Below are 16243 nucleotides of genomic sequence, written 5' to 3'. Positions count from 1 at the left end.
CTCCATGCAACTACATCTCGAATTGAAAGCTTATCAAATACTTATTGTACTTTTTCCAACATGCCATATACTTCGCATACACACCAACCAATGCAATGGCAACAAGAACATTTCTTTAAGCAATCCTTTTCCAGCAACATATGCATGTACTTCTTGATGCGTGTTTGAGGCACGTGCTAGCACAAGCTTTCAAGATGTAAACATATGTGATTTAGTGTTGATGAGAACTTGAGGTTTAATGTAAAATAAATTGCAAAACTATTACAAAAACCTTCAAAATTTAAAGCAAAATGTTAAAAAATTTGACTTTAAAAATGGCAAATACATGTAAGTTGGCTTGAAAATCCCTTCAAAATTTTAAGTTGAAGGTATTTCTATCTAATAGCAAAAATGTTTTTCATGAACATTGAATGTGACCACACCACATTTGGAGAGGCTCTCTCAAGGTGCATACATTCAAAACTATTTGGTCATGTTTCCATTTTGGACATAATCGAGTGATCAACGCATACCATGAGATTACACCCATATGCAAAAATCTGTCTTGGACAACGTTGTTTGTGCTTTAGTAAGGGTCATGCCACACGCGGTGTCCGTACTTGACGTTCAAAGTAAAGGTGACTATAATTTAAGTAATTGGGAAAGAAAAAGGACATGTCACACCACTCGGGCTCAACTTAGGGTAAAGGGGCCAATAAAGTAGCGCCCTCCAAAAGGAAAGCACACCCCACCCGAATTGAGTGACAATTTTACAAGAGAGAATGTAAAGTATGCAAAGAACACTAAGAAGACCAACATGGAGTCCACTAAACAAATGCTTGAATGATGAGAAGTTAAGCCAAAGTCATAACAAAAGAAAAAGTGCAAAAGCACAAGATAAAAATGAAAGCCAACAAAGACCAAAAGATAAAGAAGGCCCAAGAGTCAAGCATCAACATGAAAACAATCAAAGAAACCAAAGACCACAAAATTCAAAAGCAAAATGAATTAGACATTAAAGTAAATATGCTATTTCAAGAAAAATTTGAAACTTATCAAAGTATTCTAGCTTCATTAGGAGGCTAACCACCCAACAAGGAGGGCAATCTTTGTTCACCATACATTAAAAATATTAAGCTATGGGTCAGAGTCTTGTAGCTCAAGGTCAAGATTAAGGGGAGACTATTTATCATGCATGTAAAAAATCAGCACTAGATAACCTTAACGTAGGATGCTAAGAATGTGCAATGATAGTTAGGGTTTGCTAGGACTATTTATGGTCGGTAAATTAAGTGTTATGCCACGATGCAAACATTTATGTTGCATACAAGGAGTTTCAATTTGAAAAAATCTTCGAGAAGCCACCAAGAGGTGGAGAGCGTGAAGGGGTCAACCAACCACCACTTTACGAAGATGGACATTGGCCTAGCTTTGGTGTCATTGAAACAAACCTTGACTAATGTACCAAAGTTCATTTAAAGCCATCAAGCATTCATGAAGAACATAATCGTCAATGCATTGCAAGTTTTTCACTTCTCATGGATCCATTCTCTCATTGCACCCTCTTAGGTTCTTTGCATTGCACCTCTTAATTTACAGATCTAAGCCTATACTTGCACTTTGAACAACTACAACACAGTACATTTATCCTATAACTTTATCAACTCAACTACTTAACTTCTTACATAAAGCAAATAGACATCCATTCACCAATTTTACAGATTAGAGATCTATTAGTTGTGTTTTAAATGTATAATTAGATCCTCAAATTTCTTAAAAGGTCAGTGTTCTAATATAGAATTGACTAATTACAGAGATGATAGGTCGAGATACATGCTCTTACGTACTAAAATTTTGGCAAGGTTGGATGTTTAACCATAGAAGCAAACATTGACACATTAAAGTTGAGTGTACCATGATACAAAGCATATGGACATCAAAGGGAAATTGACAAAGTGTTGTGGTTTTGCAACAACATGCCTAGTAGCTAAGTGCTCATTTGATGACTTGTTGATATGGCTAATGAGCATTTGTCAAGTTATCTCAATGAACTTGGATCTATTTTTGTGTGTGTCATGATTGGTGCAACATGCTACCTCACCTGCAACAACAAGGTGTTGCATTGTTATAGCCATCATGCATTGTATTGAATACATGGACCTCTTGTTATGCCTCTTGCCACTCCATTTATTAGAGGTGTATAAAAATGTTACCCATGAATTGTCTATTTCTTACTATGTTTAACCCTCTGATGCAAAACCCATCTTCTAATCTCACTAACCTCATCTCCCATCCTAAACTCATAGGGTGCCAACAAATTTTGGAACTTGTTAAATGCGCTCCCCCCCACCCCCCCCTTTTTCTACTTATATAATATCCTCGCCCTTGTTAACATCACACGACCACACAAACCCATCTTACTATGTTTAACCCCTTTGATGCAAATCCCATCTTCTAATCTAACCAACCTCATCTCCCATCCTAAACTCATAAGGTGCCAAAAGTATTTGGAACTTGTTAGCTTAGGCACAATTAGCAATTAGTGAACAAATAAAGTTAGCTTCATTTCACAATTACTTGTTACAAATAGACCAAACTATAGACAAGACAAACGAGGTTCGACAAGGTGTCCCAAAGGCTACCCTCACAATGGCAAGACCCCTCCAAACACTCTCCCCACAATTGTAGCAATGACATCAATGTAACTTAAAATCTTTCATAGTCATGGTTTAACGGTATATAACAAAATGTTTTGTGCAAGTTTGGCACATGCCTATGGGGACAGCATTGTCTTCATTACATGGGCTTGCATATCTTGGTTAGTTTCTAAGGGCCATTGGCTAACTTGCTTTAGTCCCTAAGTTTCATGATAATGTTGGGCTTGTACATACATACATGCATGCATAGCCCAAACTTGTTGACTAGGTACCTCTCAACTAGCTCACATTTGGTAACAAGACTTTACAAAGACATGCATCACAGCATGCCAAAAATGTCCACCTTATCACTATATTCGCATTTTCAACCTCTTGTTCATTATGGTTGTTTAGATAAAAACTCTCTCTAGAAATTAAAACTCCTTTTTGTTCGGCTTGTGGTGAATCTCCTTGCCTTTCATCCTCTAAAAAAAAGAACCTACCTATATGCAAGTCATCTTAAGAGGCTTAGTTGCAACTATATTCGTTGAGGCCATTATTGAGCAATTAAGAGCTTCCCTCGTCTCCTAGTTCAAAACTTTCAAATTTATGTGTTGTTCTCTACTCAAATTCTCTTCTTTGGTGCAAGTCACTCTACACCCCACTTGTGTTCATCTTAAAGCTTGTGAACATTTCTAAGGCAAACGAGGCAATATTTGTTGGAGTCTTATGGCATATTGCATATACTTGAGCATTGATTCCTAGTATGCATATAGCATCGTCCAACCCATAAGGATATTCACATCTCGGAGTTCAAGTTCATTTGTTACTTTTCGCATTAAGATGCTTAGGGATTAGTATATTGCAATGGCAATGCTGCTAATAACTAGCGCAATTAGCAACAATTCCCCTTCCTCACCTTTAGAGTCCATCAAGGAACACTACTTTGTTGTTCGATGGTCATGAAGAATACTATCAAATTAGTCCTAGCGCTTTCCTACTGAGGTGTGTCCAACAAAATGCGCTACTTTTACCTCACTAGATGACCATTTATGATACCTGAAGGGACGTACTGATTATTGATTAGGCATTTCTCATGTGCTCACGTATAAGCGTCTGCGTTACTGTCGTATGCTCAGCAACAGTGTGCTTTACGCCTTCATTTACTTAACAATATATCGGAGAAGTCCAGTATCAAAGCTCTAAGATCTGCACAATCAAATACTGATTCCAGCCATTACTTGGGCCTGCAGATGGCAGACACATGCCTTCTTTACACGATGCATTCATCATCATTTCTTCAAAGCAACATTATCAAATCACAATTCACAGTGTAGCATTGTCTATATCAAATATCCTACTGCAATTATGACCTAGGTCACAAACCACGTAAACTTGTCCTCAACCCCACAACTTTTGACAAAACAAAAGGGAACCAGAAACATTGGATGTTATGATCATAGGGTTTAGTCTCCCTTACCAGGGATCAGCATTTCCATCCCATCATTCAAAAAGAGAGTCCCAATTCTTACGTACCCATATTCCCTGCTACAAATTTGGTGGCTCAGAGAAAGAGAGAGAAAGAGAGAGAGAGAGAGAGAGAGAGAGAGAGAGATGGAGGGGGTTGCACCCACATGTAAAGGCTTCAACTTGCATCAACACTCTTTTAGCATTATTCTTGGGATATAACTCGTTCTCTACAGAACACTGGCTCAACCACCTATGCCGGTCTTTTGCCCAAAAATTTAATGACCCCCTTGCCTAGTATGGCAGGAAGTCAATGGAACTGTCCTTGCAAACAAGGACGTACACATCCTTCTGGTTTATTGTAAACATTAAGCCCGTGCATTACTGACAGCAGTTAAAAGCATACTTGCATTCCTTGCTCAAGCATCAAGGTGTAGTTTGTTTCATCTGCAGTTGGACCAAAAAACTGGATAGGACCTGCCAAACATAAATCTCGTTACTTATCTGCTAGGCCCACCAGCTCATCTAGCAGCAAAGCAGGAGTCATTAAAATGCATGAAGACAAGCAGATCATTCGAGCAAACCTGGACTGCAGAATCGATCTTCGAAAGCCCACTCCTGCCTTATGGAGGCAAACTTCTTGAAAGGGGCACCTACAATTAACATGACCCAAAAACAGCCCCCCCCCCCCCCCGGCAAACAGAAAAAAAAGATATCAGAAGACAAACAAGGTGCAATGTAAGTCTAAAAGCACAGGGACCTGACAAGCAGCTGCCTAAACTCAAAACACTAACTCTTTTTCATAGCCTATGGTAAGAGGACTCGTTGTGTCAAGGATTCTGCACAGTTGGCTAAACTCAAGGCACCTAGCAACCAGTTGGCTAAACTCCAAACAACTGTTTCTTTGACTACGGTAAGAAGACTCATTGTCTCAATGGTCTGCACAGTAGGCTAAAAACTCAAAACACAATTGTTTCACAGATCATGGTAAGAAGACTCATTGTATCAAGAGTCTGCAGTTAACTAGCCCAAGATACAGTCCAACTGTATGCAGCAATAGGAAGCGAGAAGCAAAATGTCCCATACCATCAAGTTCAACCATGGCCTTCTTTATGACGGGCTTGTTCTTGCCTGAAACCCAGATAAAACACTCATTTCAGTAATTTAAGAATCCCATACTGTGACCCTCCTAACCTACAAGCAGTTGCTGCTGACAAATTTGCTGCACCACATGTCCTCATAAAGTGCTCAAAAATGCTCTGCAGAAGTACAGTGCATAATGCATAAACAAAGAGAGAATAATCATGTTTACCCTTTCGCCTTTCAACATCCATGAGTTGGGTCAGTGCAGTTCCCCCAACCGTCCAATCTTTAGCTGGTTGTGTCAAATTACCCACCTGAAAAGGTTAAATGCCTGAAGCTGGTCAGTTCTCATTATAGCTGTTTGTGTGTGCAAATGCATGCATGAGAGACAGAGAGAGAGAGAGAGAGAGAGAGAGAGAGAGGAAAGAAAGCTGTATTATGTCCTTTAAGACACCTCACAGGCACAAAAGATCAGCACCATACATCATCAGGTGTCGAGATACAATCCACTTTACCATGCTAAAACACACACACGCACAGAGAGAGAGACTAACAGATGCAATCAAGCCAGTTTCACCAGCATGTAAGAGGGAACCAGCAGCATAGCCTAAGGCATAACAGTATGCTGCATCAAAGTTTGTAGGCATGCCACATCTTCCTTCATATCTGCAACATAAGAAGGCACAAAATATCATAATCACTTGCATTAGTGGGATTCCATTGCATTTGTTAAACACGTCAGTTCATAACAACTTGTGTTCACTGAGCACATTTCTGAAAATAATTATGATGAAACAAGCACCCGAAAAAGTGTGATTGGCCCTTGAAGCTCCCTTTATAAGAGCTTGCATTCTTGCGCCTTTGCAGCTCTGTCTCCACCATACTTATAAGCATCTTTTCAGTTTCAATTTTTGCGACCTTAAACCCACAAATAGCGAAAAGAAAAAAAAGACAAAACATCCAAAACAAAAGAATCAGAACCATCCACAACAGAGAATAACTTTTAAAAATGACAGCTAATGTCGGGCCAAAAATGAGTTTTAAATTGACTAAATAACCTGGACATTCCCATGGGGATCTCTCTCCAGTAACAACTGCTCCTGGATATTCTGGGGTAGAAAGTCAAAAAGAGCACGTGATTGAGGCTGAAGCTTGTCTTTCCAAACACCATCTTCATCAACATTACCATGTGCTAAGATTTCATTTAGTTCTGCAATAAGTTGTTGCACCTGCCAAAATGGAAAAATAAACCTAACATTTTTTGTCATAACGGCTACATGCCTAGATGATGGGGATAACTAACATGCCTTTAAAGAACCAGAGTGCGCAGGGTGTGAAATTTGATGTTAACAGCAGTGAGAGGTCTCACCTCCGGAATGAAATCAATCAGACCCTCAGGAATAAGAATAACACCATAATATTTTCCATGCTCTGCCCGTTTGACAATGACATCAGTTATGAACTCTGTCACTTCCTTTAAAGTCTGTTTGTAACGTGCAACCTGTTTTCAGGATCCATCACAAATAGTAAAGATTATAGCCACAGACTAGCAACAATCTTAGTCAAAAGCACCCCAATCAGCACACCCAGCATGACAAACTTCTCAACTTAAACCTAACCTATGCAAGCTCATCACCAATTTGCTTCAGCCTTACTCCTTAACATACACACATCACACCACTTATGCTCTTAAGAAGGTGATGGCCCAAGTAGGTCAAATTTTACTTGTAAACCATCTCTGAGACCTGCTTCAAGTTCAATGAAGTTTTCAGTTTGGTTCTCCAGATAGAGAAAAATAAGCCAGGGATTATGTAAACTATGATTATGTTTCTTTTACAATGATTTTTAGTTTCTAGATTGAACAAAACTACAATAGTTCAAACTGAACCTGTGTTCTCTATCAATTTATTTTACCAAACATTAACGCGTTTCTCAAACTAGGATAAATTTTCCTGAATAAACTTGGTTTCTTCAATGATTTTACCTAGCCCCCTATAAGATACCTCTTCAACTAACCTAGCTCCCCCTCCACCACAGAGCCCTCCTTGGTCCGACCAACGGCCCCACCATGGGGGACCACCGTAGACAGCCACGAGAGATACAGAGCGTCCTGCCCACGTCCAGCTGGTGCACACTCGTGCGAAGCACTATCTACAGATACAGAGGTTACAACACCGTCACAAGGGGACCCTGCCTCGCCGCTTCAGCCTCTCTATACTACACAGACCCATGAGAGAGATCCTGAGATGAGAGTGCTTCCTAAGCAGCTCCACACTCTATCAGGTGTAGACATCATTTTGTACTCATCAGCTATGTGTTGTTCACTGTATTTTCCATTAAGATAAGTATAGCATTAGATGTTAGCTATTTTGGGACACGGGAAATTCCCTGAATTTTCAGATGTAACATTTTGGTCCCATAGGCTGATTTGGCCTTTTGCAGACATTATATAACTCTCTCTCTCTCCAATGGCTACCCTAGTAGTAAGCCACTTGTTTTATTAACCCGCTGACCCAGGTTCAAATCTCCCTTTGATATTCCTATATGAAATGACCACACGGATGTAGGAATTGAATCAAGACCATCTGGTCAGCATGTGTTCAACTTAAGCAACTGAGCTACATCTGTTTGGTCTCTCTCTCTCTCTAGATTGCCTGTAGAATTACCCATTTGAACTTTGTTAACATCTCAATTTTAACCCTGTAAAAATAAAATTGTATTTGTCCCAGCAACAACCCAGCCTCCTTTCATATTAATATGTGGCCTCGGATTAATCATTATCCTACTCAAGTATTGCAATTCTTCCTCATGCATGTACTTGATGAAGAAGAAAGCTTGCAATAATAAAATGCAAGAGCAAGAAGGGGATCTAGATGTCAGAGAAGTAATTGATCTGAGCTTTCCTGCTCTAACATGCGAGATGGAACTTCGAATCTAATTGTCAGTTTTAGAACTTACTGATTAATTGATAAACAACTGACTAACTAAATCGAAGAGTACAATTACTGCATACATGGATCAGACCTGATGATTTCTCACAAAAGCTGAAATGCCCAACAACACTCAAAACTGGGTTTCCCATGAACTTCCTGCTGCCAAACTAGCATTCCTGAATGGGAAAGTGGCCAATCTGGTCGCAACACTTCCCACTGCTCAAAAAGTAAAAGAAAATTTGAGGGTTTGACAGGTCGCAATGGCATGGTTGCCCCAACATGCATCCATAAGATTTACATCTGGTGTGTCTACCAATCAAGATTTGGGTAGTGGTATTGGTATTTCAAAAATCATTGAGAAGCTATCCACAATCATACCCAAGGGATCTATCTACTAAGTGGCCTCTAAGATGACCTATGGCCTCTTGTGAGGCCTAGCTGTAGTGGCATCCTGTATAACCTGCGAAAATTCCTGAGCTACCAATCTCAATGAGGTCCCTCCTTGGAATCCATTGGCTAGCTATCTGAAAGAGCTACTGAAAAAAGAATCAACACAGGAAGAAAAAGAACAGGGAGATAAAAGTTAGCGGGTGAAACAACAAGAAGAAAAGAGAGAGGCAAAACTGCTATGACTCACTAAAAGTTTTCCGTACAAGTGTTGCCCTTAAAACTGCAGCTTCAGATGGATAACCAGAAGTAGTGAAAATAGGGTGGGAGCTCTATAAATATCACAGTCTGAAACTGACATAAATCGCAGGGACCATGAACAGATTGCTAGACAGCAATGCAAACGTAGAAATAATCAAACACCTGATCAAGCACCGATTCAGGATCTGGTCAGACAAGGCCAACATGCAGTCAATATGTCATAACAGTGCTGAATTGATCCCTGCTGATGCAGAACTGATTCATAATCATGTGAGCCACTCAAATGCAGTTTTTCCATGAGCAACAAGTTGAACTATGCCAACGTAATTTTGCAGGTCTGGACACAGAACAGAAACTGCTTTGTCTTGAAGTCAGTACAAGCCTGAAACCGCTCATGCTTCCTCTAAATCAGCATAAATAATTCCAAGACTGCCATAGCCTTTCAACTCAGCCACACAAAGGGGACTGTGTAGCACCTCCTGCGTGGTATTCAATCACGTCCTTCAACTTGTTCCTTTTCTTCCTTCATAACATAATTCACCCAATCATATCTTACAGACTCAACAGAGCCATATTTTGATCATCAATCCCATGTAGTCCAATCCAAATGCCTGTAATGAGATTTAAAGTGATACTCTTTTCTACACTTGCTTTTGGAATGTTCAAGTATTAGGAATGCATCTGGTGCTCTGCATTATGGCCATACAATTTAATGGGGAATCAAACAACACACCAGATGCCAAAACCAAAATTGGTTCTAGCTTCCTGCACGCATTCAGTTTCCTCTTTCAGCTTGTTTATTTTTTTCCTTCATAAACAAGACTAGTGTTCGGACCTTTCAGAGGCAAAACCAGACTAGGGGGGTACAACAAGCCTTCCCCCTTTCAGAAGACTCTGTAATTTAAATGTCAATGTGATTCTGAAGCAATAAAATATCAAACTCATTTCAATCTGAGAAAAATGGAGGCAGATTGGAAGCATCAATGAAGGAAGATATTGAGGCTTTGTTTTAAAAACTGATTTTGTTGCTTGGCATTGAATGTGAGAGTGTAGGTTTTGGTGGAATGTGCAAACATGATCTTTGGATTTAGGGAGAAGTCCGCTTTGGATTCCATTAAGCTTGACAGAATATTCCTCAAAACTCTATTTCCTCCAAATAGGAGTATTCTAATTTGGACGACGCTCTAGTTGTTTTTTAAGCAGCTGTTTGTATGATAAGATGCCTACATCAATTACAGCATTGAACATTTAGTGAATCCTGATTGCTATACCTGCTAAGCTGCAATACAAGCATTCATGCAGAATAACCTTGTTAAATCTTATAGATTCACACTCTGAAAGAATGACCTATAAATATAAAGTAATACCTCTTCACCAATAACAGCAATATTTGGGTGTGTTTGCAATGCACATTCAAGAGTAATATGTGATGCAGCACGTCCCATCAGTCTTACAACTGCAATATCAATTTCAGGACATGTTTAGGATAAACTAGTTGCGCTTGCTGTAAAACCAAGGCTGGAATCAATCAGAAAAACCCTGAATAAGAAACAAGACATCTGCTAACAGAAGAGACATTCAACTAAATTTTTTGAAGATTTGCAGAATCTAGCATACACATACCGCCAAGCAATGCAATAATAGAGAATCTCTTGAAACAGGGTGGCATGAGATTTGAAGAAGCAAAATAGTTTGCTCATACAACATCTTTGAAGAGAGGTTTTGGTTGTATCCCACACATCACCAATCTTGCTTCATCTAGTTTCTCTAGAAAATAAGCTCTCTCCTCATGGAAAGACATCCTTGCAAAATTCTAAGACTAGAAACAGATTCCGTTACAGACTTTATTCCATTAGTCAAATGGGCCAACTTCTACACTATGTAACAAGCCCACAAAGCTGTGGTGAACCTTTTTGTTCAGTCACTTTTATTGCGATCTGCAATTTTTGAAGAATAGCACATAAATTTTATTCAGCCTGACTGCACACTTTGCTAGGAATATAATAGTTTTATTCCTAGTGTTAAAGGACTCCATTTCATTAGGCAAATTGACCACCTTATACACTATGTAACAAACCCACAAAGCTGTGGTGAGCTTCTGTTTTCAGTTCCTTTTATTGCCACCAGCAATGTTTTACAAATAACAGACTAATTTTATTCAGCCTGACTACACACTCAGAGGAATACAATGGTGCCAATGACCATAAATTATTGCATTGCTACTGTATAATTCTAGGGGTATTATTAAAATTAGAGGCGCTACAAGGAAAACCGTTCAGTGATGCAACTGCAAAATCTCATACTTAGGTCTAAATAGGTTTATACACAATGTAACAAGGGTGGGATACCTCACGAGCACATGGGACAGAAGCACAGTACACCATCAAGGTTACAATCTATTTTTGGTCCTAATGGCAATGGTGACAAATAGAATGAAAATACTAGTAGAAACTTGTGAAATAATATATAGCCACAGCTAAGCTGCTAAAGAGCCATTGGGATGCGCACAGCTTACCGAAATCCTTAATTATACTTTATCCCCTTGATAAACCGCCCATTTCCCTGGCAGATTTGGCATTGGCCACTTCTGCTTTCTTCTCCCAAGTTGCTAGTACAATCAGCTAAGAAGAGGAAGTCCATATGATCTTGCCATGATGTAAACAAAAGCACATGGGATGTCTGCAAGTTTCAGGGGATGCAGTCTTGAAAAGTGCTCTGCGATTTGGATTGATTGTGGGCGTAATTGAGAAATTGAATTAACTTGTATGCAATCATTTCTGTTCGACTGAGGATGGATTCAGATATGAAAGATTCAATCATGTCATTGAAAGAAGATTGACACTCACATAAGTGAATAGTTGGGACTGTCCGCATGTGTCTAATTGTGATATGAGAGTCATCCACTCATGGTTTCATGCTTCACAAATGCAAATGCAAACCAATTGTTTGAATTGTCTGGAAGAAACACAGAAAGGAGATGGAGAAGAGGCTAAACCTTGGCTTCTTGTTCACCCATTAAGGAAGTCATGAAAACCAAAAAACATGCAGAAAAACATCCCAAAAATACCTCCACACTTAGGGTGGTTTCAGACAAGTCCAAACATACAAGAACTCCCATAAAAAAATGGGGTGGTTATATCTTTTCACAATGGGCAGATGAATTACTAATTAGTAAAGATCCTACAATAAACAGCAAAAGTAGGATTGATCAACTGGTTAAGGCATTAGCCTTCCCTTCATCTGCCGCTGGTCCAAACCTGCTTTTCGCATCCTTGTGAGTTCAGATGACAGGGACATGCTGGACAAAATTTCTCCTAGATGACAACTTGTTGGATCAAGTGTGTATCATGTCTGTTTGAAACCCCTGTGCAGAAAATGTGTCCCAACTGGTGTATAACCGGCCTTAGATGTACCACACACAACCTGCCATGTATCCAACTTATACCACATTAACTAGGTGTAGATTTTTTGACAATTATTAAGGTGTCCTGGGCACCATAAGCAACTGTTATCTTTGTTTTGCTAGGACAATGCTAGGATTGCCCATGTCCAACAGATGGATCCATCCATCCATTCCCATCCATACTTGTCTGGGTCACGACCAAGTGTCTGTTGCTATGCCTAACCAAGGTCAAATATGGCCGTTTTTTGCACTTTTTTGGGCTGTTTTTCCCCAATGGCTCCCTCAGCCTCCTCCAACAGCTCTCTCTCTCTCTCTCTCATACACGACATACCCATACCCATGTGCACACACACACACTCTCTCTCTCTCCCCCCCCCCCAAAACCCTAAACCCTAAAACATGCTCCCTAATTATAAAATTCTCCCCCCCTCCTCCATCTCATTCATCCTTTATTCACTTGCTTTCCACTCTCTCTACTCCCTCCAGCACTCTTGCCATCTCAAGCTCTCTACTCCCTTAACCTCCATAACCTTCCTACTCCCCCAATCTCTCCACCCTTTCTACTCCCTCAATCACTCCACCCTCCATACTCTCAAGTCTCTACATCTTAAACTCTCCACCCACCCCCCCCCCCCTCTCTCTCTCCCCCAATACATGCAATGGCACCCCCCCTTCGAGGCCTTTCGCTCACATTATGCCCACTTTGAGCAAGTGAAGGAAAAATCCAACACTTGCAAGTGGCAATGCAAGTATTGCCCTAAGATCCAAAACATGATCCATCACCCATCTCATGCACTTGTGCAAATATTGCCATTGAAGATGCGCACAGTCATTGCAAGGGTGAGCCCAAGGGGTGGTGCCTCTCCCGATCATGAAGTCTTAGATACAGAGAGAGATCCCTCTCCATCCATCTCCATTTTCTCTATTGGAAGGGCCTCATCTATCCTAGCAACAGGAAAAAGCCATTCAAGTAACTCACCAACACCAGAGGCAAGCTACTCTTGCCTAGGCAACAAGCCAAGTATCCAATCCTCTCTCCTTCCTCAAAGAGCGAGGAAAGCAAGCTGAAATACCATCATTGAGTGCAATTTCTCTTTTCACATTCTCAAAGTGGATCAATGGAAAAGGATGGCAAAAGCCATTGCTATAATTGATCCACACAAGCGATGATATAGAGCCGATAACATGATATGCACACAAAGAAACTTGATGAGGAGAGAGAGGATCGACAAGGCGCTTGTGTACATGAGGATTGCGCCATTCTATCTAATTGATGGAGTGACCTTAAGAAAGGGGGCATTATCAACATCCTCATTTCTTGCCTACTTGATACGTATTTTCTATACGCACTGAATGTTGGCCCAAAACAAAGGAGAAACACTTGCTCCTTTATGTATTCATCATATAAGGCAAGCCATTATTAAGGTAATGTTTTTAGATGTATTATCTTGCAGTATGTATGTCCATTACAAATAAATCATAAATTCATTTGTCTACTTATCAAATTTATTCTCATTTCATTGTGCATGTAATTGTAGGTTGGTCTACAACACATGATCCAAGTTGTCATGGACAACGCCTCCAATTATGCACCAAGTTTCCATCCATAGTATGGACACCATGCACCACTCACTGCCTGGATCTTCTTATGGGAAATATAGACAAGTTAGAGTGGGTAAGGAGAATTATCAATGACACTTGTAAGATCATTGATTTCATCAACATCAAGGTGCGAGTATGTGATTTATTGGTCTACTCAAACTTGAAGTTGAAGAAGCCATTAAAGACACACTTTGCAACCATGTGGCTTCTCCTTGAGCATCTCAATTACATTCCCAATAGACTCCAAAGGATGACTGTGATAGGGAGGTATAATTTTTAATGCTTGGCTTTAGCATTATTAAGTTGTACACATGTAAAGTGCACATGTAAAGAGCAAGTCAATTAAGCCCTGTTGACGACCTAAGTAACCCCAAGTCATCAATGGCGGATAACATTGACAAAAGTTGTATAAAGTTATGCTCGACAAGTACTTGTGGGTGCCTGGTGTCAATTCGGGTCTAGGCCATTAATCGAGCCATTAAAATGTCCAAAAGTAACATTGAAGGACTAGGCATTAATTAATAAATTAATGCTAGTCCAAGGCCAATTAATGTTGGGGCAATTAAATGTCCCATGGGGGTTATGACATTAATTGTGAATGGATATCAGCAAATTCTTGGGGATGATCAAATGGAAACTTAATTAATTTTCAGAATTAAATTTCTGAAAATTAATAAATTTATGCTGAAAAATGCAATTAGAAGGCTCCAAGTGGCAAAACAAGCTGCCACTTCCCAAATTTACCCATGCAAACTCAAGGATGACTGTTTTGGGGCTTGGTGAGGGTCATTATAGCCATTCCAAAGCTTCTGCAAGCACAAAATGATAGGAGAGAGGCAGTTGCCACAAGTTACTAGCTATTCTTGAGCATTCCCAACTCGGAGAAGGCAATCCAAGGTCAACCAATAGCATCAAGAGGGTGCTCAACTGCTACTGGTGACTCCATCTTGGGAGTGGCGACAACCATCAAAAGTTCCCAAAGTGTTGGGCAACAACATTTAATGATGTTTCTCTGTAGGTAGCAACAAGTTTGAAGACTTTTTTGCGATAGAATCGAAGAATTTTTCTCTTAACTTCCTCTCTCATCCCCCAACAATCCCTCAACAGTTCTCAGCCTTTTTCATATTTGGGTGAAGAGCAATTAAAGAAACTCCTGGTGAAACCCTAATTTGCAGCAAAAATTAGGGATTCCATAGCCACCTAAAGGTATGTGCCCAATTACTAAAGTCCTTGTACTTGTACCAATTGAAGGCAGGAAATTTGCAGCTGATCCAATAGATAGCCCATCCTCAATTTACTATGGCCCGCATGTGAGAGATTGAAGACCCAATTTTGCTTGGGTTGTAGTACAATCAAGGGTCAAATTGACTTTATGAAGTGCTGGTCATTCTTGATGGCAATTGTATTGAAAATTAAAGGAGATCAGCCCATCTCCTTGTGTACTTCCATAGCAACAAAGAAGCGTGTTTCTTTGGGCTTGAAACTTACAAAACGTTTCTGATTTTTTTGGGGTTGTTAAGGGGTTGTTGGGGACCACGGTGTGAGTTGGAACCCAAAAACATGGTTTTTTTGACAAAATTGTTAGGCAATGTTAAGCATGATGATGATGATGAGTAATGACTCATGAGGGCTCAAGATTTTTGAATGAGAGACCAACTTTTTTTGGGATTTTGTTTAGTTATTGGGCTATGTTAATCTAGTATCTATTCTTGTTTTGAGAGTTGATTATTATACAGCTTTAATGTCATTTATGAGCTGTTTATAATATATTATGATTCATTCTAGATTTTGGCATTTTGTTAGTTTGTTTTGGAATTCAAATTGTGATGTTGCTACTTGACTCAATCCATATTGTACATGGGCTATTTACAAGTTTATTTCAATTTTCTTTGTATGGTATGAATCATAATGTTTTGAGTTCTAAACTATAGTACAACTTGTCCAAAGACATAGAGGTTTAATCTCTTTTCCTAGTTAAAACTATAAAAATCCCTATGTAAAAAAATGTGTGTTTCTTATTTCACCCCCTCTTGAAAGAAACTTATGAAACACATTTTTGACATTTCGTTTCTAAACATTTCTAAGGTTTTTGGCTGCTATGGAAATGCCAAATGGAATGGTTGGAGGCTGGCCAGCCTAAAAATAGGCATGAAAAACACTAATAGGCTGCAAATGATGATTGGGCAATAAGTAATGCATAAAAAATGTTGCATTGTACTGCCTATGCCACATGGCATTTGCATAGCCTACATCTCCAGCCCAACTGCCCAGCAATGCTGAAAATCACCAGAAGTCTCCAAAAAACTGTCCGACTTACACACAAGAAATATGTAACTATGCCCGAGAGTGCTAACTGAACAACAATAAACTGCCAATGCCTGTAAAGGGAATGAATAAATCTCTAACACTCCCTCTCATATCCTAGACAAGGCAATCTGAAGTGTTGTTGAAGAATGGCTTGAGGAAGAGCCTTCGTAAACAAATCTATCAAG

The 16243-nt window shown here is 39.6% G+C and overlaps 1 protein-coding gene across 3 annotated transcripts in view; it reads right to left on the bottom strand.

Moving 5' to 3' along the window:
- Window positions 1-4029: 4029 nt before the first annotated feature.
- The window catches only part of LOC148041070 (pyrophosphate--fructose 6-phosphate 1-phosphotransferase subunit beta-like), a 60646-nt gene continuing 48432 nt past the window's right edge, over window positions 4030-16243 (bottom strand). For all 3 annotated transcript variants that reach the window (XM_087676523.1, XM_087676531.1, XM_087676539.1), the window contains exons 9-17: window positions 10114-10202; window positions 6535-6666; window positions 6224-6394; window positions 5968-6083; window positions 5720-5831; window positions 5395-5479; window positions 5169-5213; window positions 4667-4735; window positions 4030-4559 (exon numbers count right to left, since the gene is read on the bottom strand). In XM_087676523.1, the coding sequence (XP_087532649.1) occupies window positions 4477-4559; window positions 4667-4735; window positions 5169-5213; window positions 5395-5479; window positions 5720-5831; window positions 5968-6083; window positions 6224-6394; window positions 6535-6666; window positions 10114-10202 (902 nt within the window). In that variant the 3' untranslated portion in view covers window positions 4030-4476. The remainder of the gene's footprint in view (window positions 4560-4666; window positions 4736-5168; window positions 5214-5394; window positions 5480-5719; window positions 5832-5967; window positions 6084-6223; window positions 6395-6534; window positions 6667-10113; window positions 10203-16243) is intronic.

Source organism: Lygodium microphyllum, chromosome 1 (genome assembly GCF_053477565.2).
Source record: "Lygodium microphyllum isolate KBCC chromosome 1, Lygodium_microphyllum_v1.1.10, whole genome shotgun sequence".
NCBI classification, from domain to species: domain Eukaryota; kingdom Viridiplantae; phylum Streptophyta; class Polypodiopsida; order Schizaeales; family Lygodiaceae; genus Lygodium; species Lygodium microphyllum.
Note: the sequence above shows the minus strand (reverse complement) of the source record. Positions and strands in the feature narration are given on the sequence as shown.